The sequence below is a fragment of the Orycteropus afer genome, unplaced genomic scaffold (genome assembly GCF_000298275.1).
Source record: "Orycteropus afer afer isolate SDZICR_OR568_19922 unplaced genomic scaffold, OryAfe1.0 scaffold00219, whole genome shotgun sequence".
In the NCBI taxonomy this organism is placed as follows: domain Eukaryota; kingdom Metazoa; phylum Chordata; class Mammalia; order Tubulidentata; family Orycteropodidae; genus Orycteropus; species Orycteropus afer.
Window position 1 is genome coordinate 1,169,051 of NW_006921806.1, and position 27,185 is coordinate 1,196,235.

Here is a 27,185-nt window from a genome sequence, read left to right on the forward strand (position 1 = left end):
TGTTCCCTGGGGCAGGTTGATCATGACTATCACTCGGAGGCCACCACTTCTAGGAAGGCCCCTGCTACCTTGCCTTCCAAGGTACTGATTGTACTTGGACTCTGGAGGCCCTGGAGATGGCCAGCCAAGTGCTGGTACAAGCTGAAGGTTAGGTGGAGCAGGCCTCTGCCTGTGTGTGACTGCTATGAAGACTCATGTAATTGTACATACCAGAGAGTTGGGGGGATGGGGAATGGGAAGCACCATGGACTGTGGTTTGTAATACACTACATTGAGTTTCTCAGGAGACATGGCAGCAATGAAGGGATCATGGCCTCACCTAGACTCGAACTGCAGGATTGCACAGGGTGGGCTTGTGTGGGCTAGGAGGTGGCTCAGAGACCTACACTGAGGTCTGAGCATCCATTTCTCACCCTGAGATGTGGATGCTCCCCTATAGGATCACACCACAGGCTACATGTGATGAGTGGCCATGAAGGTCAAGTGTGGGCCACTCCATGGTGGACCTTGAGTACTGTCTTCCATGTGGTTGTAACACTAACAGAAGAGGCAGTACGGAAGACCCTGAACTGTGTCCTCTCTTCACAGCCAAGAACACAGTGGTGCGGGGCCTGGAGAATGTGGAGGCGCTGGAGGGTGGGGAAGCGCTGTTCGAGTGCCAGCTGTCACAGCCAGAGGTGGCCGCCCACACCTGGCTACTGGATGATGAGCCAGTTCGCACCTCAGAGAATGCAGAGGTGGTCTACTTTGAGAATGGCTTGCGTCACTTGCTCCTGCTCAAAAACCTGAGGCCACAAGACAGCTGCCGAGTCACTTTTCTGGTCGGGGATATGGTGACCTCAGCGTTCCTCACTGTCAGAGGTGACTGTGTGGCTGGGCCCACATGCTTTGCAGCAAGGGGTGGAGGGTGTGGTCTGAGGCCTTGTGGGACTGGGAAGCATGATTGTTTGCCCCACTGTGCCCTGTGGCTTGGGCCACCCTTCCTTGCTCATGTGTTCACAGGCTGGCGCCTGGAGCTCCTGGAGCCCCTGCAGGATGTGACAGTGCAGGCTGGTGGGCAGGCCACTTTCCGCTGCACGCTCAGTGAGATAGTACCTGTGGGTGAGGCTTCCTGGTACCTCAATGGTGCTGCCATCCTGCCAGAGGACACTGACTGGGTAGTCACTGCTGATGGCAGCCATCATGCCCTGCTGCTGCGAAGCGCCCGGCCCCACCATGCTGGGGAGGTCACCTTTGCTGCTCGTGAGGCGGTAGCCTCTGCCCGGCTTACTGTGCTGGGTGAGTAGTTCACAACGTCTGTTCTGTGGGAAGGGTCTCATTACGTCCCAGCCTTCTGGGTGCTCTCAAAGGACATGGTTGAGTCCTGGGGTTGGGGTTGGCTTACTCTGACCTGCCCAGACTGGGGAGCAGCTTGGCCTTGTTCCTGAGGCATTGGGTCACAGTTGGCCCTTCCCCAAGAGTGACTCTGCCCTCTGTGGCAGGCATTGCCAGCTTCTTCAGGGCTCCTGGTCTAGAGACAAGCTTCTCACATCTGGGCCCAGGCATAGCCCCCAAGGCCTCCACTGAGTCTGCAGGAGGGGTCCCTGGATCCCCAAATAAGGCTTGTTTCTTAAAGTAGGAGATGACTAGGAGCTCAAAGAGTCAGGGAAGGTGAGGAGTACAGCTGTTTTACCATTCTGGTTTCACAGAGAGACTGGGAGCAGCAGGTAGGGTGGACCTTCCTCAGGTGCCCTTCCCACTCCCACACCCAATACCTCAGCCAGTCCTAAGGGTCCTAAGCCTGTAAGGCATGGTGAGACCACGTGGGGATGGCTCCTGAGCCCTGGGAAGGGTACTGTTGGCTGGGACCCACTGTACTTTGGGCTTTGGACTTGTCTGTCTGCATGAATCTGCTGATGTTCCTTGAGGGTGACCCTAGGGTATCAGCCCCCTGAGCAGAGCCTTGCAGGAGCAGCAGGGATCAGGCAGGTCCTGGTAGCCTCATTCCTACTGGGTGCTGCCCCAAGGCTGCTGGGGGTTCTTATACTCTTCCGCCCTGGGCTAGGCTTAGTGACACATACATGAGCCACATGCAGATGCTTCACACAGATGCCACCCGCCTCTGTCCCCTTGGCCTCTGGTGGGCCCAGAACAGGCCAGAGAACCAGACATAGGCACACACAGACCACGGGGCAGCTGGCCCCATCTGACCCCAGACCCTTAGGAATAGAACCTGGGTTCAGCTGAGGGCTAGCCTCTTGGGGAGGCAGGCTGCTATATTTTATCCATTCCTATGCTCACTGGACACCCTGCAGGTCTCCCTGACCCACCAGAGGATGCAGAAGTGGTGGGCCGAAGTGGCCACTCTGTAACCCTGTCCTGGGTGGCCCCGGCCAGTGATGGTGGTGGTGGCCTCTGCGGCTATCGGGTGGAGATGAAGACAGCAGCCACAGGAGAATGGCAGCTGTGTCATGAGCTGGTACCAGGGCCTGAATGTGTAGTGGACGGCCTGGCCCCCGGGGAGACATACCGCTTCCGTGTTGCGGCTGTGGGCCCTGTGGGTGCTGGGGAACCTGTGCACCTGCCCCAGATGGTGAAGCTTGGTGAGTCACAACCCTACTCCCAGGGTTAGGGGGTCAGGCAGCTGCTGGTCCTGGGTCCCAGTGTGCATTTTGATCCTAAACCCCTGCCCTGGGCCTGTTGTTTCATGTAATAATGGGGTAGTAGTTAAGTCTAAGGAGCTCTGGTAGCATAGTGCCTAAGGCACTTGACTGCTAACCAGAAGGCTGGTGGTTCAAACCCACCAGCCACTCCTCAGAAGGAGGATGGGGCAATCTACTTCCGTAGTGATACTGCCTCAAAAACCCAAGGAGGGGTCTCTATGAGTCAGGTCCAACTCGACGGCACTTAACAACAACAACAACAGTTAAGCCTAGGGGAGCTCTGGTAGCGTAGTGCCTAAGGCGCTGGACTGCTAACCAGAGGGCTGGCAGTTCAAACCCACCAGTAACTCCTTGGAAGGAAGATGGGACAATCTACTTCCGTAGTGATACTGCCTCAGAAACCCAAGGAGAGGTCACTGTGAGTCGGGTCCGACACGATGGCACATAACAACAACAGTTAAGCCTCGAGTCTTACTGGGAAGTTGAAGTCTCCTCTGCTGGCAAGGTCCTCTGCGAGCCCCAAGAAGACCCCACCACTAGTAGGGGCCCTGTGAACCACGAGGAGAGTCCAGGTCCTGAGGTGCATCCTTGCTGACATGGGCTATTCTCTGCACATGGATGCTGTTTCCGCAGAGCCCCTGGAGTCTGCACCTGCCCCCTTGCCCCCTGTGAGCCGAGAAGTGGCAGCTGGTGAGGATGTGCGTTTGGAGTGTGAAGTAGTGGCTGAGGTCAGCAAGGTCATCTGGCATAAGGGGACGGAAAGCATCCAGCCTGGTGGCCGCTTTGAAATCATCACACAGGGCCGGCAACAGATACTGGTCATCCGAGGCTTCACACCAGAGGACCAGGGCGAGTACTGCTGTGTTCCAGCTTGTGGCCAGGCCCCCACGGCCACTGGCACCTTCCAGGGTGCGTCCTGCTGAGGCTAGGGGTGGGCAGCCTCCTGAGAGTGGGGAACCCTGGGACATTAGGTGTAACCTGGCACCTGTTGGTACTAGCTGTCCTAGGGAAGGGAGACTGAGGCCTTCAGGGTGGGTTTTGGGGCAGGCTTCACAGTTCTCACCCCTGATCTCATACCCCTCATCCTTGGCAGCCAGGCCAGCTGCCACATGTCCTGAGACCAGGGTCTTGACCCCACCATAGTGGGTCCCCTTCATTCCCTCACCCTGGGCACCATACTTCATGTAAGGTGGCTTCCATCAGGGCCTTTGGCAGAAGGCAGCAGTCGGAGTAGGCAGGCTCATGTGGCTGTGGTTTCAGCCCTGGCCTCCCTCCCGCAGGCTGTGACCTGAAACCTAACCTTGCTGGTTCTGTTTCTAATATGTAACAAGTGGCAGCACTAATAATCTTCTTTCCCAGGGTTACTGTGAGGGCTGGGTTTTAGAGCAGGCTTGGCCTGTCTTTATCCTCCCGTCTTGTTGCATGAGGGCCCTGGGGACACTGCATTTCTGTATGTGAAGTTCATTAAGTCAGCAATGCTTAGTGTGAGCAGGGAGGGGTACAGACCCCAGGCAGCTCTCAGTGTGATGAGGGGCTTGCAGGACCATGTGTATGTGTGGGAGATCCAGGGAGGCTTCCTGGAGGAGGTGGCATGTCTATGAGTGAAAGTTATCCAGGAGACAAGTCAGCATGGTGAGATGCTAGTGGGTAGGGAGCAGGGCTGGCTTCTGAGATTGAGGCTGTGCACCTTCTAGGCTTTGTGTCTCAGCAGAACCAGGAAGGGTAAAAATTAGTGCAGTTTGTGACTTGGCAGAGCCCTTTCCTGACTACTGCCTGCCCTCCAGGGACCAGAGAAATACATTGTGTGGGTTTTCTGAAGTTAGAGAGGGCAGTTACAGGCCTCTAACGCTTTGTAAATTTAGATTGTACTACCTAATGGCCCTGGCAGGGAAGCAGAGGTCTAGTGAGGGTAAGTTGCTGGTGCAGGCTATATTCTGGTGAGCAGCAGAATGTGCTGACCCAGCTGGCCAGGTCTGGCTGACTATCCACTGCCCTCCTCAGTGATGTTGACCCCAGGCTCAGAGGGTGAGGCCCCAGCTCAGCCCAGCCTCCCTCCTGAGGCAGCCCAGGAGGGTGACCTACATCTTCTGTGGGAGGCCTTGGCCCGGAAGCGCCGCATGAGCCGCGAGCCCACACTGGACTCCATCAGCGAGCTGCCTGAGGAGGACGGACGCCATCAGCGCCTGCGGCAGGAGGCAGAGGAGGTGGCCCCCTACCTCTCTGAGGGTTACTCCACAGCTGACGAGCTGGCACGCACTGGTGAGGCTGACCTGTCACACACCAGCTCTGATGATGAGTCCAGGGCAGGCACCCCTTCCCTGATTACCTACCTCAAGAAGGCTGGGCGATCCAGTGTCCCAACTCCTGCCAGCAAGGTGAGCCTCTGGTTTGGCCTGCAGGGGAGGCCCAGGTGTCTCAGAGTTTCACCACTCAGCCACTTACCATCCATCCACCATTGCTGTACTTGCTCACCTCCTTATCCAATATCTGCCAGCCCATCCATCCACCCGCTACACCTGCACCCATTTACTCATCTACCTCTCTCCACTCATCATCCATGTATTCACTCACCTGCTTACATACTTCTTCACTCCTTTACTTACCCATTCTTCCATGCACTCTCCCACTACCCATTCACCCATCCTCCAGTTCAATCTACCTATCCACCCACCTATCTGTTCATTTGCTCCCACTTCCTTGTACATGTCTCTCTCCATCACCCTGTTATCTTCTTTCCATCCACCCATAAAGCTATATATCTGTTCATCTTCACCCTTTTATCTACTCACCTACCCATCCATGTCTCCCCATCCACCACCTACCTTCTCTTCTCTGCACCCTCCAACTGTTAATCCACCTAGTGCTCCACTATCCTGCCATCTGTTCACTCTTTCATCTATTCTTTTATCCATCCATGTGTTTGACTCTTCATTTACTCATGCATCTGTTTGTCCAATGCCTCAGTCATTGAGGCATTCACTGTTCAGTCCACCTACTCACACACCTTTGTGTCCATCTATCCATTTATCTTTTCCTACCCTTGACCCTTTACCCATTCATTCACTCATCCTCCATCTACCTTCTAATCGCCTCTTCATCTACCCTACCCATGAAACCATCTACCACTCACCTATCTGTCCACTTACTCATCACCCATCTCATCTGTCTGTCCACTCAGCCTTTTACTCACTGGCCATATAGTCACTATTTCATCTCTTTTTTCACCCAGTCATCTTCTTAACTGCATCCCAAAGCCCATTCATCTAGTCACTGAGCCCTCCCCCTACTCACTCACCCTTCATCCACTACTCACTCTATCGATCCACCCAACATCTCCTTTTGCAGCCAATGCTCAGAGAATGCATCTTACATATCAGCCCCATGCAGGGACACAGAGGAGAGGTGGTTGCCATGTTGGGATGTTACAGGCATATTCAGTGTCTTCCACATTGTCAGCCCTAGTAAATGGTTGTTGTATGCCATGCTTATCTGCATTCTGAGCACTCCCACATCAGTGCCACATGCACCCACAGGTTGAGGCACCCACGTGTTGGAACCTGCCTTTGGCATTGATGTTGCTCAGCCAGAACCATGGTTGTGTATTTTCTGAAAAGGGGCACAGACATTCTGCAGACACATGGGTCCTAAGAGCTGAGTTTGGCTCAGATCTCACCTAACTCATCAGTTTTCCCTGTGGTGTCTCAACTAGGGGATGTCAAGCCTCCCCTAGTACAAGCTAACCCCCAGGACCCTCCCTCCCTCTCAAGGCAACCTCTTTCATTTCTGTTCCATTCTGGCTGTTAGAACAATTTACCTGAAAAGCTAGAACTGGTTCTGTGGTCATCCCCACAAACCCTGACTGTCAGTTCTCCTTCTGGGTGCCTGTGGAAAGCAATTTGAAGCAGCTGGGCTTGCTTGTTGTGACAATAGGAGCAGTCATGTATCCTGACTCAAAAAAGCTCCCACCGTTACGAATAGAAGAAGGCAGAATCCGATGCTAGGGTAGGCCCTAGGGCAGGAGAGCTAGCTCCGATGCTGGTTCTGCCCCATGTGATCATGGATCAGTCCTTTCCCTACTCTAGCCCTCAGCTCCCTTCCCTTCTGTAAGGTGTGGGTGGATGGTCCCTGAGCCTTGCCAGCTCTGACTGTCAGGCCTTGTGTTGCACAGGCTGTGGCCCCACCTGCCCCCTCTGAGAAACTACAGAAGCCACAGGAGCCACCGGTCATGGTGCACCCACCACCAGATGATCTGAGTGCTGAGGACCTGGGTGACCCATCCATGGACAAGGCAGCTGTGAAGATCCAGGCAGCTTTTAAAGGCTACAAGGTCCGGAAGGAGATGAAGCAGCAGGAGGGGCCTGTGTTCAGCCATACATTTGGGGACACAGAGGCACAGGTGGGGGATGTCCTGCGCCTAGAGTGTGTGGTAACCAGCAAGGCGGACTTGCGTGCCTGCTGGCTGAAGGATGGCGTGGAGCTGGCAGATGGGCGGCACTACCACATTGACCAGCTCAGTGATGGCACCTGCTCGCTTTTGGTCACGGGCCTGGATCACAGTGATGCAGGCCGCTACACCTGTCAGGTGAGCAACAAGTTTGGCCATGCAGTCCACAGTGCCTGTGTGGTGGTCAGCGGAACAGAGAGTGAAGCAGAGAGCTCGTCAGGGGGTGAGCTGGATGATGCCTTCCGCCGGGCTGCCCGGCGGCTGCACCGGCTTTTCCGCACCAAGGGCCCAGCTGAGGTCTCGGATGAGGAGCTCTTCTTCAGTGCAGAGGAGGGCAGCACGGAGATGGAGGAGCCTGGAGACTGGCAGACCTACCGTGAAGATGAGCACTTTGTCTGCATTCGTTTTGAGGCCCTTGCTGAGGCCCGCCGTGCTGCTACTTGCTTCCAGGAGATGTTTGCCACAATGGGGATTGGGGTGGAGATCAACCTCGTGGAGCAAGGGCCCCGTGGGGTGGAGATGCGCATTGGCAAGGTGGCCCCACCAGTACCTCCAGCGTCAGTGCCCAGCCTGCTAACCTCAGACACTGGTGAGTGTATTGATTTGTCTGCATGCCACTTTTGATCAGGGGTCAGGAGCTGGGGTCAAGAGGTCGGGGGAGGAAGGTAAGAGCAGAGCTGGTAGTGGCCATTGTCAGCTAAAAACTCAAGGAGTAACCTATGCTTTAACATTGGGCCCTTCACAGATGTAGCTCAGTGAGGTGGGGAGGGCCCTCACCTTGGGGTTGGACAGACCTGAATTTGAGTCTTAGCTCTGCCTGTTATTAGCTATGTGCTTTGGGGCAATTTATTATCCTCTGTGAGCCTCAATTTCTTCATCTGTGAAACTGGTATGTAAATAACAAATAACCTTCCAGAGTTTCACATGTAACAAGTCTAAAAGGTGGGGTTCTACATGACCCAATCTGGACACTATTTCCCACTCAGAGAAAACATATCCCAGCAGCTAAAAGTACAAAGTCATTACACTATTTACTTGCATCTCCCTAGGAACATTAATTGATAACCTACAGCATCATTTCTTGAAACTTCTCTTCCTTCCAATCTCCTCATCCCTGAAGCCATTTTGCCTTCAAATCCCTCACCTGCTTCCACTGCCCACACATTGAACTCTCTGCCCAAAGAGACTTTGCCTTTCCTTAACCTTTCCTTTCCTCTCCGCTTCTGACCTTCTAGCTCTCTTGTATCGCAGTAGCCTGGGAACTAAGCTGGCAAAGAGTGTATTCTTAAAGAATAGGAAAGAGGGAGAGACACTAGTAGACACAGACAAAATTCTCTTTAGTTGTCAGGGTCTGAGAACATGCTGAAATGAATTGTTAGTGTACATGCATGTCTAGATTCCCAAATGGTGGTGCCATGTATATATATGGCAGCTGAGGTGATTGGCTTGAGTTGGATTTTGGTGCTGAGAAGAATCCCACAAGTAACTCTTGCATGCCTGCCCTGCCTCAGCCCCAGTGTTCCTGACTGAGCTGCAGAACCAAGAGGTGCAAGATGGTTATCCCGTGAGCTTTGACTGTGTGGTGACAGGCCAACCAGTGCCCAGTGTGCGCTGGTTCAAGGACGGGAAGGTGCTGGAAGAGAATGACCACTTCATGATCAATGAGGACCAGCAGGGTGGCCACCAGCTCATTATCATGGCTGTGGTGCCAGCAGACATGGGTGTCTACCGCTGCCTGGCTGAGAACAGCATGGGTGTCTCCTCCACCAAAGCTGAGCTCCGTGTGGACTGTAAGTATTGGTCTTCACATTGGATGGCTCTAGGATGGTCAGTGTGGGGGCTCTTGGGTAGTCTTCTGAGATGGGCTATGAAGGACCAGCTATGAGGCTGGTCCAGAGAGCATTGATCTCAAGCCAGGCAGGATTTGTCACCTTAATGTCTTGTGTCTGGTGGAGATTTCTCTTGGGAACTAGCACTAAGAACAGGGTTCTTCTCTGGAGCCCATTGTGGGAGGTGGTAGTAGGTTGGGATATGGGAATCTTATGACCTTGAGTGGCATCCAGGCTAAGGAAAGGCCCAAGAAGATCTGGCAGAGTCCCAGGGGAGAGAGTGGGTCTGATGGAGTGGTGAAAGGGATGAGGGGAGGAAAGGTATGCCCAGCCTACCCTACCCACCCCTGTCCTGGATTCACATGGGCTTCACCAGGAAACCCCTCTGGAGGAGCTCAGTGGTGTTGTGGAAAAGGTCATAGACTGTGGAGCCACAGGGTTGGGTTCAGAATCCAGTTCTTCCACTTACCAGCTCTTTGACCTGGAAGGAGCCATTTAATCTCTCTATGCCTCAGTTTCCTTGTCTATAAATGGCGAACTGTGGCGTAACTGTGAGAGTTAAATGTATTTGTTGGTTTTTGTCAGATTGGGTATATAGTTAAGCATGAATTAAATGTTAGCTGGTGTGCAAGGAGTTGTTGGGACAGAAGCATGGATGCATCTTCCAGCCCTTGCCTCTTAGTAGACTCCAGAGGAACTGAGAAAGCCTCACCAAATCCTTCAGTCCTACCTGGCTCAGGCTGTGAGGTTCTGACCCTTCCTGCCATCCTTCTCCATGTTTCACCCAATGCTATGGGCCAGGAAGACAACTTGGGAGCCTTTATGGGGTGGATTTTTGTGAACTGGAAGTCAGGCAAGGAGCCCTAGTGGTGCAATGGTTAAGTGTTTAGCTGCTAAGCAAAAGGTGAGTGGGTCAAACCCACCAGCTGCTCTGCAGAAGTATGTGGCAATCTGCTTCCATAAAGATTTGGAGACTTGGAGACCTTCTGAGGCAGATCCACTCTGCCTTATAGGGTCACTTTTGAGTCAGAATTGACCCAATGGCAACTCGTTTGGTTTTTTGGAGGGTGACTAAATGTTTCTCAGGCTCCAGAAGTCATTTCAGAGGCAGCCCTATGGGGCTGCTCCCTTCCCTGCAGCTGCCACCTGTGGCTGGCTCTTCTTTGCACAGTGACTTTGGTATTTTGGGTGGGCAGGTCCGCTTGTGCCATTTCAAACCACAGGCAGGGCTGATTGGGTCAGAAGTTGCAGCCAAGGGGGTACCCACCCACCTAGATCTATGCAGAGTTCTTGCTCTCCATAGAAATGCCCATCGACCCCAACCGTGAGCCCTAGCCCTCCAAGTGTGCAAACTGCAGATCCCAGGGTCTGCAGCGAAGAGATAGCCTCGCATTCTGTCTGCACACCTCTGCCGCTTTCTTGCAGACTTGTGCCTGAAGCCCTAACTCCTCTTGGATGGCCTGGCACTCACCAGCCTGCAGGAGCCTGAGGGGATTAGGCCTTGGGGCACTTGTGCATGTTAATTGCCCAAGGCCTTGAAATCCAACCTGTTTTTTTTTTTTTTTTCCTCTTTTAACTTTATTTGAATCCAAGACTGGGGAGGGGAGTGGCATGGAAGGGATCAATGACTTGGGGCTCAGGAAGGAGATACTCTCTTACTCAAAACATATAGGTCTTTACCTGGCTTCACAATGATTTAAGTAGATTTTTTATTATGGTCATAAATGTAAAATATCCTGTAACTAGTCAATAAGTGAGTAGTTGTACTGTTAACAATGAACATTAATAATGAAATTTAAAACAACTATTTACAGTTGCTTCAAATAAAATACTTAGGTATAACAAAACATGTACTAGATCTGTTGTTGTTGTTGTTATGTGCTGTCAAGTTGGACCCGACCCATAGTGATCCCTCCTTGGCTTTCCGAGGCAGTATCACTATGGAAGTAGATTGCCCAACCTTCTGTATCCTGAAATTTACAAAATACTGATTAAAGAAATAAAAAAAGAAGACCTAAATAAATGGATAGGCATAGTATGTTCTTAGTTTGAGATACTCAACATAGTAAAGATGTCAGTTCTCCCCAAAGTGATATACAGGTTTAATCAATTCTTATAAGTCCCAACAAAACTTTTGTAGACATGGAAATGCTTATTCTAAAATGTGCATGGCAAGGCATAGAACCTAGAATAGCCAAAACAGGTTTGAAAAAGTTCTCATTTTCAGTGCTTTTCTTTTCATTCATTAGTATAGATCTAGCTTTTCCTCTGGTATCATTTTCTTTCTGCCTGAAGGAGTCTTTTAATATTTCTTCTTGTGCAGGTGTGCATGGTAATGAATTCTTTCAGCATTTTTATGTCTAAAAGTGTCATTATTTGTTTTTGAAAGGTATTTTTTTTTCCTACGCTTTGAAAATGTGCCTTCATGGTCTTCTAGCTTACATTTACCAACCAGAAATATGATGTCATCCTTACCTTTATTTCTCTGCACATAACCTGTATTTTCCTATTACAATTTTTTAAAATTGAGATACAATTCACATACCATAATATTCAGCATTTAAAAAATGTACAATCCAGTGATGTTTAGTATTGTGTAATGATTATTGCAATGATGGTTGTTGCCGTTGTTAGGTGCCATTGAGTCTATTCTGACATAATAACCCAACGTAAGACACAGAGACACCCTGCCTGGTCCTGCATCTTCCTCAAGATTGTTGATATGTTTGAGCCCATTATTACAGCCACTGTGTCACTCCATATTCATAATTGTCTTCCTCCTCTTTGTTGACGTTCTACTTTATCAATCATGATATCCCTCTCCAGAGACTGGTCCTTCCTAATAACATGTCCAAAGTATTTAGTGAGATGAAGCCTCACCATATTCAATCTAAGGAGCATTCAGTCTGCTTCTTCCAAAACAGATTTTTTCATTCTGTTGGCATTCCATAGTATATTCCATATTTTTTTGCCAACACTGTAATTCAAAGGCAATAATTCTTATTTGGTCTTCCTTATTCATTGTCCAGATTTCAAACACACACATACACACACACACACACGTGTGTGTGTGTATACATACATATATATGTATGTATGTATATGTACACAGACATATATATATATATATATACACACACACACACATACATACACACACATACACATATGAGGATACATACACACACATACACATATGAGGCAATTGAAAATACCATAGTTTGGGGCAGGCACACCTTAGTCTTCAATGTGATATTTTTGCTTTTGAACACTTTTAAAGAGGTCTTTGGCAGCAGACTTGCCCAGTGCAATATGTAATTTGATTTTTTGACTCCTGCTTCTGTGGGCATTGATTGTGGAGCTAAGTAAAATGAAATCCTTGACAACTTCAATCTTTTCTCTGTTTATTGTGATGTTGTTTGTTGGTCCAGTTTTGAGGATTTTAATTTTCTTTATGTTGAGGTGTAATCGGTACTGAAGGCTATAGTCTTTGATCTTCATCAGTAAGTGCTTTAAGTCCTCTCTGCTTTCAGCCAGCAAGGCTGTGTCATTTGCATATCACAGGTTGTTAATGAGTCTTCCGTCAATCTTGATGCCACATTCTTCATATAGTTCAGCTTCTTGGATTATTTGCTCAGCATACAGATTGAATAAATGTGGTGAAAGGTTACAAACCTGACTCATACCCTTCCTGATTTTAAACCATGCAGTATCCCCTTGTTCTGTTTGAATGACAGCCTCCTGGTCTATGTATAGGTTCCTCATGAACATAATCAAGTGTTTTGGAATTCCCATTCTTTGCAACGTTATCAATACTTTGTTATGATCTACATAGTTCAATGCCTTTGGATAGTTAGTAAAGCACAGGTAAACTTCTTTCTGGTATCCTTTGCTTTCAGCTGAGATCCATTTGACATCAGCATTGATATCCCTCATATCCCTTGTTCCACGTCCTCTTCTGATTCCAGTATGAATTTCTGGAAGTTCCCTATCAATATACTGCTGCAACCATTTTTCAGTTCTTCAGCAGAATTTTACTTTGGTGTGATATTAATGATATTGTTAGATAATTTCCACATTCTTTTGGATCACTTTTCTTTAGAATGGGCACAAATATGGATCTCTTCTAGTCAGTCGGCCAGGTAGCTGTCTTCCAAATTTCTTGGCATAAATGAGTAAGCATCTGTTTGTTGAAACATCTCAATAGGTATTCTGTCAATTCCTGGAGGTTTGTTTTTCTTCCTTGTAGTAGTATGGATATTATCCTATCACTGACAGTGTTGTTCTTCAGGATAGATCTTGAAATATTATTTTTTGAGGGTGAATGCAATACCATCTCTCCTCAATTTCTCATTCCTGGCACAGAAGACCATACGATTATCTGATTCAAAATGGCCAATACCAGTCCATTTCCACTCACTAATGCCTAGGATATCGAATTTTATGCATTCCATTTCATTTTTGACAACTTCCAATTTTCCTAGATTCATACTTTGTACATCATTCCATGTTCCAATTATTAATGGATGTTTGCAGCTATTTCTTCTCATTTTGAGTCATGCCACACCAGCAAATGAGGGTCCTGAAAACTTTACTCCATCCACGTCATGAAGGTTGACTCTACTTTGAGGAGGCAGCTCATCCCCTGTCGTATTTTGAGTGCCTTCTGACCTGAGTGGCTCATCTTCTGACACTGTATCAGATGACATTTCCCTGCTATTCATAAGGTTTCCCTGGCCAATTTCTTTAGAAGTAGCTCACCATGTCCTCCTTCCTACTCTGTTTTAGTCGGTATGTTCCATGGAAACTTTTCCACCATGGCTAACCCTGCTGGTATTTGAAATACCAGAGACATAGCTTCCAGTTTCACAGCAAAAGGCAAGCCACCACAGTATGACAAACTGACAGACAAATGATGGGCTCAATGATTACTACTGTCTAATTCTAGGACATTTTCATAACCCCAGAAGAAACCTCATCCCATTAGCTGTCATTCCTCATTTCCCCCATCCTCCCATCCCCTAGAAATTACAATCTACTTTCTGACTCCATAGATTTGTCTATTCTGGATATTTCATATAAATGGAATCATACAATATATGGTTCTTCATGTCTGGCTTCTTTCATAGCTTTCAAGATCCATCCATGTTGTATATTATCAGCACTTCATTTCTTTTTGTGATAGAGTAATACTCTATCATATAGCTATGTCACATTTTGTTTATCCATTTATCAGATGTTAGACATTTGGGTTGTTTTGGCTATTATGAATAATGATGCTATGAACATTTGTGTTCAAGTTTTTGTGTGAATGTCTGTTTTTTTATTCTCTTGTGTATATACTTAGTGTTGGAATTACTGTGTCATATGATAACTCTGTGTTTAACTTTTTGAGGAACCACCAAGCTTTATTCCACAATTATTGCACTGTTTTACATTTCCACCAGCAATGTATGAGGATTCCAGTTGCTACACATACTTGCCAAGGCTTGATATTATCTACTTTTTTATATAGTCATTCTCATTGTGGTTTTGATTTGCATTTCCTTATTGTTGTTCATTGCTGTTGGATTGATTCCAACTCATGTCAACACCATGTGTTAGAGAGTAGAACTGCTTCATAGGATTTTCTTGACTGTAGTCTAACAGAAGCAGATAGCCAGGCCTATCTTTCATGGTACCTCTGGGTAGGTTTGAACCACCAACCTTTAGGATACTAGTTGTGGTGTGAACCATTTGCATTGAGCATCTTTCCATGTGTTTATTGGCCATTTATATGTCATCTTGGAAGAAATGTCTACTCAAATTCTTTGCCCACTTTTAAAATTGAGTCATTTGTTATCTTTTTCTTTTCATTTTATTTATTTTGTTATTGGTGGTGAGAATATTCACAGCAAAACATACCCCAATTCAACTTTTTCTACATGTATCATTTATTGACATTGATTACACTCTTTGAGTTGTGCAATCATTCTCACCCTCCTTTTTTGACTTGTTCCTCCCTCATTCACATAAATTGACTGCCCCCTAATTTTCCTATCTAATATTTCAAGTTGCTGTTGTCACTTCAGTCCCATATAGATAATTCTTAAAAGAATAATGTTCAAGGTAGAAATTTTTTACTAGTTAAGGTAAACTGTTGATTGGTTTTAATAGGATTTCAGGGGATATTTTTGGTTTAAGATTTAAATATTGTCTCAAGGCAGTAGTTTTCAGGGATTCATCTAACTGGTCCAGGAAATCTGCAGTCCATGAGAATTTGAAATTATGTTCTGCGTTTTCCCCCTTCTGATCAGGATTCTTCTATAGAATCTTTGATCAAAATGTACAGTGATGGTAGCTGGGCACCATCCAGTTTGGGTCTCATGGCAAAGGAGGTAGTTACTCGTGGAGGTAATTAGCCAGACATTCATATACTTCTTCTGTTTCTTACTCTCCTTCCTCTGTTGCTCCAGGCAAATTGAAATCAGTGTTGTGTCTTGAATGGCCACTTGCAAGCTTTTAATACCCAAGGCAAAGTGCAACAAACTAGGAGGTAGAACAGGAGCACTAAACACATTATTAGGCCAATTAACTCAGATGTCCCATTGAAACCAAGATCCTAAACCTCCAACCAAGAAACCAAATCGCATGAGGTTTTCAGTTGTACACAAGCAGTTTTGGCAGCTACTCTTTTTCTTTCTTTTTTCTGTAAATATATCTATCACACAACTTTGGCCAGTTCAACTTTTTACAAGTGTACAATTTATTGACAGCAATTACAATAATCAGCTGTTTTACCCTACCTTTAATCATTGTGATATTTCCATCACTGTTAACCCCCTTCCCCCCCCCCACCCCGCATCCTACCCCTGGTAACCACTCATAAATTTTATTCTCTATATGTTTGCCTTTTCTTGTCTTTTTATATAAACAAGGTCATGTAGTATCTGTCCTTTTGTGATTGATTTATTCCACAAAACTTACTGTCTTCCAGCTCCATCCATATTGTAGTATGTATCAAGACTTCATTTCTCCTGCTGGCTGAGTAGTATTACATTGTATATCTACCACATTTTATTTATGCATTCATCATCTGTTGATGAATAATTAGATTGTTTACACCTATTGGCTATGGTGAATAGTGCTGTAATGAATATTGGGTAAAAGTGTGTGTTTGAAAAAAAAAGTGTGTGTTTGAGACTCTGCTTCCAAGTCTTTTGGGTATATACCTAGGAATGGAACTACTGGTTCCTCTGGTAGTTCTACACCACTCATCTGTCAGTTTTTCATACTGTGGTGGCTTGTGTGTTGCTATGAGGCTAGAGGCAATGCTATTGGTATTTCAAATACCAGTAGGGTCACCGATGGTGTACAGGTTTCAGTGGAACTTCCAGATTAAGGCAGCCTGGGAAGAAAGATGGGGCCATCACTTCTGAAGAAAATTGGCCACAGAAAACTTTATGGATAGCAGTGAAACACTGTCTGATATACTACTCGAAAACTTTATGACTAGCTATAAAACATTGTCTGATATAGTGCCAGAAGATGAGCTCTTCAGGTCAGAAGGCACTCAAACTGACTGACTGGGGAAGAGCTGCCTCCTCAAACTAGAATCAACATTAATGAAATGGTTAGAGTAAAACTTTTGGGACCTTCATTTTCTGATAGGGACTGCTCAAACTGGGAAGAAACAGCTGTAAACATTCATGAAGTATGAATCCAGGGTAATTGGAAGTTGTCAAAAATGAAATGGAACACATCAAAATCAATATCCTAGGCATTAGTGAGCTGAAATGGACTGGTGTTGGCCATTTTGAATCAGATAATCATATGGACTGCTGTGCCAGAAATGACTAATTGAAGAGGAATGATAGCATATTCATTGTCAAAAAAAAAAAAAAAAGTTTCAAGATTTGTCTTGAAATGCAGTCCTGTCAGTGATAGGATAATATCCATTTGCCTACAAGGAAGACCAGTTAATACTGCTATTATTCAAATTTATGCACCAACCACTAAAGCCAAAGATGAAGAAATTGAAGATTTTTATCAACTTCTGCAGTCTGAAATTGACCAAGCATGCAATCAAGATGTATTGATTATTGCTGGTGATTGGAATGGGAAAGTTGGAAACAACGAAGAATCATTGGTAGTTGGAAAATATGGTTGGTGATAGAAATGATGCCAGACATTGCTTGATAGAATTTCACAAGACCAACGTCTTATTCATTGCAAATGCCTTTTTTCAACAACATAAATAGCAGCTATACATGTCGACCTTGACAGGTGGAATACACAGGATTCAGATCAACTACACTTGTGGAAAGAGGAGATGGAGAAGCTCAATATCTTTAGTCAAAACAAGGCCAAGAGCTGACTGTGGAAAAGACTATCAATTGCTCCTATGCAAGTTCAAGTTGAAGTTGAAGAAAATTTTTAAAAAATCCACAAGAGCCAAAATATGAACTCAATTATATCCCACCTGAATTTAGAGACCATCTGAAGAATAGATTTGATGCGTTGAACCCCAATGACTGAAAGCCAGACAAGTTCTGAGATGACATCAAGAACATAATACATGAAGAAAGCAAATGGTCAATAAAAAGACAGGAAGGGAAGAAAAGACCAATATGTATGTCAGAAGAGACTCTGAAACTTGCCCTTGAATGCAGAGTAGCTAAAGTGAGTTGAAGAAACAATGAAATAAAAGAGCTGACAAAAGATGTCAAAGTATGGCTCGAGAAGACAGTGTAAAGTATTATAATGAAATGTGCAAACACCTGGAATTAGAAAACAAAAAGGGAAGAATATGCTCAACATTTCTCAAGCTGAAAGAACTGAAGAAAAAATTCAAGACTCAAGTTGCAGTATTGAAGGATTCTATGGGCAAAATATTGAATGATTCAGGAAACATCAAAAGAAGACGGAAGGAACACACAAAGTCACTGTACCAAAATGAATTGGTCGATGTTCATCTATTTCAGGAGGTAGGAAGTGATTGAAGGAAGAAGTCCAACCTTCATTGAAGGAATTGTCCAAAAACACAGCTTAAGGAATTGATGAAACTCCCACTGAGATGTTTCAACAAACAGATGCCGCACTGGAGAGACTTACTCATCTATGCCAAGTAATTTGGAAGACAGCTGCGTGGCCAACTGACTGGAAAAGATCCATATTGTACCCATTCCGAAGAATGATGATCCAACACAATGTGGAAATTATCCAGCAACATCAATGTCACACACAAGTAAAATTTTGCTGAAGACAATTCAAAAACTTCTGCAGCAGTATATTGACAAGGAACTTCCAGAAATGCAAGCTGGATTCAGAAGAGGACATGGAATGAGGGATATCATTGCTGATGTCAGATGGATCTTGGCTGAAAGCAAAGAATACCAGAAAGTTGTTTACTTGTGTTTTTTGACTATGCAAAAGCACTTGATTGTGTCAAATTATGGGTAACATTGAGAAGAATGGGAATTCCAGAACACTTAATTGTACTCATGAGGAACTTGTACATACACCAGGAGGCTGTTGTTTGAACAGAACAAGGGCATACTGCATAGTTTAAAATCAGGAAGGAAATGAGTCAGGTTTGTATCCTTTCAGCATACTTATTCAATATGTATGGTGAGCAAATAATCTGAGAAGTTGGACTATATGAAGAAGAATGCAGCATCAGGATTGGAGGAAAACTTATGAACAGCCTGCAATATGCAGATGACATATCAACAAACTTCTTGCTGAAAGTGAAGATGACTTGAAGCACTTACTGATGAAGATCAAAAATTCAGTTTTCAGTATGGATTACACCTCAACATAAGAAAACAAAAATCCTCACAACCGCACTAATTAGCAGCATCACGATAAAAGGAGAAAAGATTGAAGTTGTTGAAGATTTCATTTTACTTGGATCCACAGTCAGCACCCATGGAAGCAGCAGTCAGAAAATCAGATATGGTATTGCACTCAGAAAATCTGCTCTTTAAAGTGTTAAGGACTAAAGATGCCACTTTGAAGACTAAGGTTCTCATGACCCTAGTCATGGTATTTTCAATTGCATCATATGCATGTGAAAGCTGGACAGTGGATAAGGAAGACCAAAAGAGAGTTGATGGCTTTGAATTGTGGTGTTGGTGAAGAATACTGAAAATATCATAAACTTCCAGAAGACCGAACAAATCTGCCCTGGAAGAATGCTCCTTGGAAATGAAAAAGGTAAGATTTCATCTCACCTACTTTGGTCATGTTGTCAGAAGGGACCATTCCTTGGAGAAGGATATTATGCTTGGTAAAGTATAGAATCAGCAAAAAAGGGGAAGTCCCTCAATGAGATGGATAGACAGAGTGGCTGCACAATGGGCTCAAGCATAGCAGATTGTGAAGATGGTGCAGGACTGGGCAGTGTCTCATTATGTTGTATGTGGGGTTGCTGTGAGTCAGAGCTGACTGGGCAGCACCTAACAACAACTACAATGGTAGTTCTATTTTCAGCTTTTTGATGAACTGCCAACTCTTTTCCACAGTGGCTGTACCATGTTGCATTTTGTGTTTGATGGCCATTTAAATGTCCACTTTGGTGACATGTCTGTTCAAATCCTTTGCTCATTTTTTGATGGAATTATTTCTGTTTTTGTTGTTGTCAAAGATTTATATATATTTTTTGTTATTAGATTCTTGTTGGATAGTTTCTGAAGATATTCTCCAGGTGGTAGCTTGTCTTTTCAGTTTTTTTTTTTTTCTGTTTTTTTGGAGTCTTTTGATGAGCAATATATTTTTTTTAATTTTTATGAGGTCCCATTTGTTTATTTTGTATTTTGCTGGGTGTACTTTTGTTATTTTATTGAATAACTTATTGTTGTTCCACTCCATGGAATGAAGATTGGCAGTCTACTTCTGTAAAATTTGCTGATTTGGAAATCCAGTAAGGGTTGCTGACTCTGAATTGACTTGATAGTAGTGGGTTTGAAGTGGATTAATCCATTTGCAAGCTAGGCCTTAAAGTATTGCCTCTGCTTTTTCTTCCAAGAATTTTATGGTTTAAGTTTGCATATTTAGGTCCTTAATCAATTTTAAATTTGTTTTTGTGTATGGTGTGAGGTGTTACTTTGTTTTTGAGTTATAAGAATTCTTTATATATTCTGGATCCTAGACCCTTATTGGGAGCTCTGGTAGCACAGTGGCTAAGGCACTTGACTGCTAACAAGAAGGCTGGCAGTTCAAACCCACCAGCCACTCCTTGGAAGGAAGATGGGGCAATCTACTTCCACAGTGATACTGCCTCGGAAACCCAAGGAGGGGTCGCTATGAGTCAGGTCTGACTCTACGGCACATAACAACAACAACAACAACAGACCCTTATTAAATACACAATTTTTCAAATATTTTTTCCTTTTCTCTGAGTAGTCTTTTTGCCTTCTTGATAGTGTCTTTTGTTGCACAAAAGTTTTTAATTTTAATGAAGTCCAAATTATCTTCTTTTTCTTTTGTTGATTATACTTTAGTTGTCCTATCTAAGAAACCATTGCTTAATCCAAGGTCATGAAGATTTACGCTTGTGTTGTTTTCTATGAATTTCATAGTTTTAGCTCTTACATTTAGGTCTTTGATCCATCTTGAATTAGTTCGGTATATGGTGTGAGATGGGGCCCTAACTTTATTATTTTGCATGTGGACATCCCAAAGCAAACCAAACCCACTCCCATCAAGTCTATTCTAATTCATAGTTACCCTATAGGACAGAGTAGAATTTCCCCATCAGGTTTCCAAGGCTATAAATCTTTTCTTTTTTGGGGGGTGTGTGAAAGTTTATAGAGTAAAATCGTCTTCCATATAGCAGTTCACATATACTTTGTCTCATGACATTGACTGTAATCTCCCACAGTGCAGCAGCTCTCCTTCCACTTCCTCCCCATAGTTACCTCTTCCCTGTGTCCTTCCCTCCCATGCACTCCTGCCCCTCCCCAGCTGTCTCCCTGTGCATACACAACAGCCCTTCTATTCTCCTATGACTGATCTTTGCAAGGAGAATGTCTACTTAATGTAAATGTTCAGCTCATATTCCTGCCTTTTGTTTGGCTGGAAGCCACAAGAGTGAGTTTAATTACAGACCTAAAGGGGAGCTGGGGCCATAGTCTCAGGGCTTCCACCAGGCTCTATCAGACCAGCAAACTTGGTCCTTTTTTTTCCCCCCTTTTTCATGATTTTGAGTTTTGTTCCACATTGTTGTCCCAGTCTATCTAGAATCTCCTACATAGATCCCCCTCTGAGTGGTTGACAGCGGTAGCCAGGCACCATCTAGTTCTTCTGGTCTCATAGTCATATAAGCTGAGGATCACATGATGTACCAGTCCCTTGGACTAATTATTTCCATGAATCTTTGGTTTTCTTCATTCTTCTTTGCTCTGGATGAAGAGAGACCCATCATTGCATCTAGATAGCCACTTAAAAGCTTTTAAGATCCCAGTTGCTACTTGTCAAAGTAGGATGTGGAACAGTGTTTTTGTGTAGTATTGCAATGATGAGCTCAAGTATAGCAGGGATTGTGGGGCTGGAGCGGGATAAGGCAGTGTTTCGTTCTGCTGTGCATGGGGTCGCTATGAGTTGGAAATGACTCGACGGCACTTAACAACAACACAACAATGCCAATTGAGCTTGATGTCCTCTGTGACCATGGTCCCGAGCCCACAGGTCCAACTACTTGCTCCCTCTGGGCAGCTGGCTGTGGCCAAGAAGTGTATACAACCTCATTCCTTGTCAGCTCTACTGTATACCTGGGAATTCTTACAGAACATACAAATACAGTTGTAGAAAATTGTCTGCCAACCCTATACATGATCATGGGAACATTTCCCCCCTGCATAGACATACCTAATCATTCAGCCTGTCCACCCATCTATCCACCTATAGAGCAATGTTTGCCATCACAGACAACGCAGTACTGTATGTGCAGAAATGTTCATCTTTGTTTTCTGGACCTCCCATGCACCTCGCTATGTCTTCCTCTTCCTCAATACCAAGGCTATAAATCTTAACAGAAGCAGACTGCCTCATCTTTCTTCCACAGGGTGGCTGGTGGGTTCAAACTGCCAACTATTTGATTGCCAGCCCAATGCTTTAACATTGTACTTCCAAAACCATTCATTGAAAAGACTTACTTTTTTCCCATTGAATTGTCTTAATACCTGTCATGGATTTAATTGTGTCCCCCCTAAAATATGTCTCAACTTGGCTAGACTGTTACTCTCAGTGGTTTGGTAGTTATGTAATAATGTAGTTTGGAAGTTATGTAATGAAGATGATGGCTGCCAGTAGGGAAGCCTCAGAACCATCCAGTATTTACAGGTTATTGGTCAAAGAATCTTACGTTTAGTTAGCCAAAAACCAAACCAATTGCCATTGAGTAGATTCCGACTCATGGCAACCCTGTATGTCATGCCTGGAAACTAGGCTGGGGCTGGTAGCAGCCTGAGAAAATGGCTACAGTGTAGCTGCTTTCCTCATGACTTCCTGACTGGAGAGAGTAAATTCTGAGGCTCTCAGAGAAGGCTGCATAGTCAGAACCTATGAGTGCCCAGGTGGCCTCTGGTGCAGAGGCCCATCCAGAAGACTCTGCATGCCCGGCAGACAATTAAACAGGCCTTTGACCAGCTCTGCTTTTCTTTTCCCAGTGACAAGCACAGACTACGACACTGCAGCTGATGCCACGGAGAGCTCATCCTACTTCAGTGCCCAAGGCTATGTGTCCAGGTAGGGAGTCTAGGAGAGGGTAGGCACTGTCAAGTGGACTGACAGCCCCAGGTCCCCTGAGGAGGAGGTGGTGCTCAGACTGACAAAATCCAGAGCATTCTACCAGGCCACAGGCAGTCTTCTGTCCCTCTGTCCACCTGTTCAGTCTCCATTCCTGCCCTGGAGCCCATACTTGTTGCACTTCATGGGCATACCTTTTCTGTTCTGACAGTCGGGAACAAGAGGGTATGGAGTCGACTTCAGAGGAAGGGCAGCTGCCTCAAGTAGTGGAGGAGCTGAGAGACCTCCAGGTGGCCCCAGGCACACGCCTGGCCAAGTTCCAGCTCAAGGTGAAAGGTGAGGGGAAATGAAGTAAGGGGCACCATAGAGGGGTTGAGGGCCTCCACCAGAGCGGGCTCCTGTTCAGCCACAATGAGGAGGCAGCCACACTGAGGGAGACCCTGGCCGACCCCAAAGCACTGCCTGCTGTCTGGATGCTACTCTCCACTGCTTCCCACCCTAGGAGACTGGTACCTGTCATGGGTGACATGGGATCTCTGAAGGATCCCATCCCAACAACCTCCCTTCTTCCTCCCATTTGGAAAACATGGTGCTCCCAAAGTCTGGCACCTGGAGAGAGGCAGGGCCCATTGTTCACTGGGCAGGTGACTTTGTGCTACTGTGTTCTCCCTGTGGCTCCAGGCTACCCAACACCTCGCCTGTACTGGTTCAAAGATGGACAGCCTCTGTCCATGTCCACCCACATCCGCATGACCGATAAGAAGACATTGCACACACTGGAGATCCTCTCAGTTACCAGGGAGGATGCTGGCCAGTACTCAGCCTACATCAGCAACACTGTGGGGACAGCCTACTCATCTGCCCGGCTCCTGGTACGAGGTAGGTGCAAAAGGGACTGGGCAAAAAGCACTGTGGGCCCCAAACAGTGTCCAAGTTGTCAGACATCTACCTGCATGCCCTGCTGCAGCAGACCTGGGGAATTGTACCCCTCAGTCACCCTCCCGTGTACCCAATTGTCACAGACAGCTTGAAGGGACTGTGGAGATCCTTTTCCTGACCATTTGGTATGCTGTCCATAAATTCAGCTCAGGTCATTGCAGCTATCATAGAAGTATAAGAAGGAATGAGCTGATTCTTACTTTGGTGATTAAGGTTCATACTTTTGAACACTGAATGTTAAGTTCAAGTTTGTGAGAAACTCGCTTGTGCCAAAACCTGGCCTGGCCTGACCCGATGTGCCCAGCATCATTCATGGCCTTCATTTGCACTGCTTCAACCCTGATGCTTTGCTGCAGGAGCAGTGGGCACTGGTTGTGAAGTGCAGCCCTGCCTTTATTGGAGGGTGGAAGGGGACACAGGGTCAAACTTATGTGTGTGTGGATTCCAGAACTTGCCTGGCTGAGGCTTCAGGTGAGGGACTGTGGACATACACCCATGATGGCTGGGGTTTCCCTTGAGAGCCCACCCACCACAGAGTAGGACCTCTGCAGACTAGCCACATGGTCCTGGGTGCAGAATGGAGGGTCTGGAGATGCGTTCATGCTAGGGCTCTAACTTCTTTGTCTCTTCCAGGCCTAGATGAACCAGAAGAGAAGCCAGTGTCAGGTAAGCAGCCCCAGATGGGCAGAGAGGGTGGTCAGTGGTGCACTATAGGTGCTGAGGCAAGGCCTGGTAGGGCTGGGTCAGAGCCGGAGCAGACACTGCTCTGGGCCTAGGCCTGGCATCTGTGTGCAGAGAGGCCAGAGCTTGGGGCACCAAAGGGGCTTGATTAGCTATGAGGGGGCCAGAGGAATTGCCCAGGGCCAGCTGGGAGGAAGGAGAGCTAGGTATGAGCTAGAGAGGCCAGAAGGCTCCCCAGAGGTATCCCAGGGTGCCTAGACCCTGGGATCTGGAGACTGTGCCAAGCAGGTGTAATGGGATTGTGGAGCCACATGGTACCAGGAAGCAGGGCTCCTGAGTCCTGGACAAGTCTGCCACCGCCTGTCCCAATCTGCCATCCAGATGTGCAGGAACAGCTGGTACCACCCCGAATACTGGAGAAATTCACCCCTAAAAAGGTAAAGAAGGGCTCCAGCATCACCTTCTCAGTGAAGGTTGAAGGTAAGGCCCCTGATAATAGCCCTTGCTCTGCCCAGAAGCCCCCTTCCAGAGAGTGATGCATCCACCTCCTGTCTGCACACCCTGCAGGCCACCCAGCCCCAGCTGTGCATTGGCTTCGAGAGGATGCTGCACAAGGCGTGCTATGGATTGGGCCTGCCACACCGGGCTGCAAGGTGGCCAGCTCCGGGCAGCAGCACAGCCTGGTCCTGCTGGATGTGGACCGGGGGCACCAGGGAACCTATACCTGCATTGCCACCAATGCTGCCGGGCAGGCGCTCTGCTCTGCTGGCCTGCACATCTCTGGCTGTGAGTGGGGCTGAGCCATGGTGAAGGGTACAAATAGGCAGTGGGCTGCAGGGAGTGGAGTCATGGGTGATTCCAGGCCCCAACCCTGAGCCCTCTCCCCTTTTTCTCTCTTCCTCCCTGGGGCTTTTCCAAAGTGGGCTTACCTAGAAGCAGGGGAGGCCCCAAGAATAGGTCAGACTTCCCACTGCCTGGTGCACAGAACCTACCTGGGTGCCCCACGTGGTCCCCTCCTGGGGACTTCTGTCACCCTTAAAGTCCTCCTCCCAAGTGCTCATATGCCCTTCCAATGGGATGGTGAGTTAGGGCAGGTACCTGCTCTTTCCCAATGTCTGTATGATTTTGGCCCTTAGAGCATAGCCTGGGGGCAGGACAATGCCCTCTTCAGGACTCTGGAGGACCCTTGGACAGCCCAGAAGTTTTAGCAGGGATCCAGGCTCAGAGTCTAAGCGTGGTGGGGCCCAGGATTGGGGCGGGGCTTTCTTGATGTGCTCACTGGGTCAGTTCTCCCAACAGTGCCCAAGGAGGCCAAGACAGCAGAGGAACAGGGGGCTGCGAAGGAGGCCCTCATCTCCACCTTTCTGCAAGGGTGAGTCAAGCCCACTGTAGCCAGGCAAGGGCCAGGGCCAGGGAGACAGGCAACCTGCAGGTAGCAGTGGTGTTGCTGCCCTGGGAACCACTCTCATAGACAGTATGGATTGGACCAGCCCTGCACCTCTCTTTGCTTCAGTTTCCCCATCACAAAATGAGGCTTTTTCCAAGGCCTTTAGAGTGTAAAGGCTCCTTGGTTGTGCCATCCTGGGCCCTTGCCCTCAGATCCTCTTTCTTTCAGAGATCTTGCCTGCAGGCAGAGGTCAGGTCTGTCCACTCACAACACTACTGGCCTACTCCCTCCCTTTAGGACTCAAGCCGTCTCCACGCAGCTGTCAGAGTCTGTGGGATTTACTGACTTGGCAGGGCAGAGGAAAGGTAAGGGCTGGTGGGTGCAGGTCTGGTGGAGTAGGCCTGCCTCAGAGGAGACTACCTACTGGCCAGCCAAGCCCCTACCCTAGCCTGACCTGGCCCCTCTTCTGAGCTCTGGGTGGTGGCTGAGTCTCTGCCAGGTCTGGCCCCAGATCTAGGAGCTGTGGAGGCAGCCTGAGACTGGCTGATCATGGTTCATGTCTAGCAGATATTTGCCTTGTGAATGTTCCCACATCTGGCTGTGCTGAGTGTGGGAAGGATGCCAGGATATAGTGAGGAGACCAGCTTACAGGGCCTTCTACCTGGAAGAATGGGGTTGGGCCAGGTTGGGTGCAGCCCCTGGTGAAAGGTGTCAGGAGAGGGGCTGCTCCATGTCTTGCTTCTGCTACCTTCTCTGCTGCCTCCAAGCATCTTGGGGAGTTTTCTAATTTTATTTTATTTTTTTGGAAAATGCTAAGCCACCTTAGAGAGGGTGGTGTAATGCCTCCTGTGCACCTATCACCTATCCTGTGGCTATCATCACATTCATTTCTGCCCCTTCTCTGCTTCCCTCCGCACCAGTCTGAGGCCTATCCTAGGCACCTCTCAAGTCACCTCAATCCAATCCTAGCAAGGAGTCCTCAGCTTGTCATGGCTGACTCCATGCTCTTCTACTCCCTCTGCTTCAGCTGACAGCAATACATCCCTGTAGCTGCTCAGGCCAAAGTGAGGGCACCCTCCTTGGCTCCTGCAGCCCCCAACCCTACCCACAGCCCTCAATCCTGAGTCTTTCCTTCAAACGTGTCCTGGACCTGCCGCTTCTTCTACATCTTTGCTGAGAACGTGTGCCTGCCCCAGCCCTTCACCAGCCTCTTCCAAGCCCACCCACCATGGCTCCTGCAGCCCCTAGCCCACCTGCAGCCCACCTGCAGCCTAAACAGCCTCCCCTCCCTGGGCTCTGCCCCCCCACCAGGTTCTGTCTTCTCTCTGTCCTTGCCTCTTACTGACCACTTGCTGTACCCCCTGAATAGACAATGTGTCCTCAGAATTTGTGGCCCTCCCTCATAGCCACTCTCAGCCATCATAGCCCTTATCTGTGCTTCTCCTGCTCTGCTTCTTTGTCATCTCTATCTGAGCAGTTCTGGGCACACATTGCCTCCACTGGAAGAGTGTACCATGTGTTGGAGGTTGTGCTTC

The 27,185-nt window shown here is 47.2% G+C and overlaps 1 protein-coding gene across 1 annotated transcript in view; it reads left to right on the forward strand.

Moving 5' to 3' along the window:
- The window catches only part of OBSCN (obscurin, cytoskeletal calmodulin and titin-interacting RhoGEF), a 312,151-nt gene that overhangs the window by 234,022 nt on the left and 50,944 nt on the right, over positions 1–27,185 (forward strand). Inside the window, 15 exon segments of the mRNA XM_042782023.1 lie at positions 589–861; positions 1,003–1,278; positions 2,295–2,582; positions 3,276–3,551; positions 4,644–5,017; positions 6,811–7,675; positions 8,598–8,876; positions 22,565–22,643; positions 22,855–22,979; positions 23,325–23,522; positions 24,216–24,248; positions 24,645–24,743; positions 24,831–25,049; positions 25,563–25,635; positions 25,948–26,015. Coding sequence (XP_042637957.1) covers positions 589–861; positions 1,003–1,278; positions 2,295–2,582; positions 3,276–3,551; positions 4,644–5,017; positions 6,811–7,675; positions 8,598–8,876; positions 22,565–22,643; positions 22,855–22,979; positions 23,325–23,522; positions 24,216–24,248; positions 24,645–24,743; positions 24,831–25,049; positions 25,563–25,635; positions 25,948–26,015 — 3,525 coding nt within the window.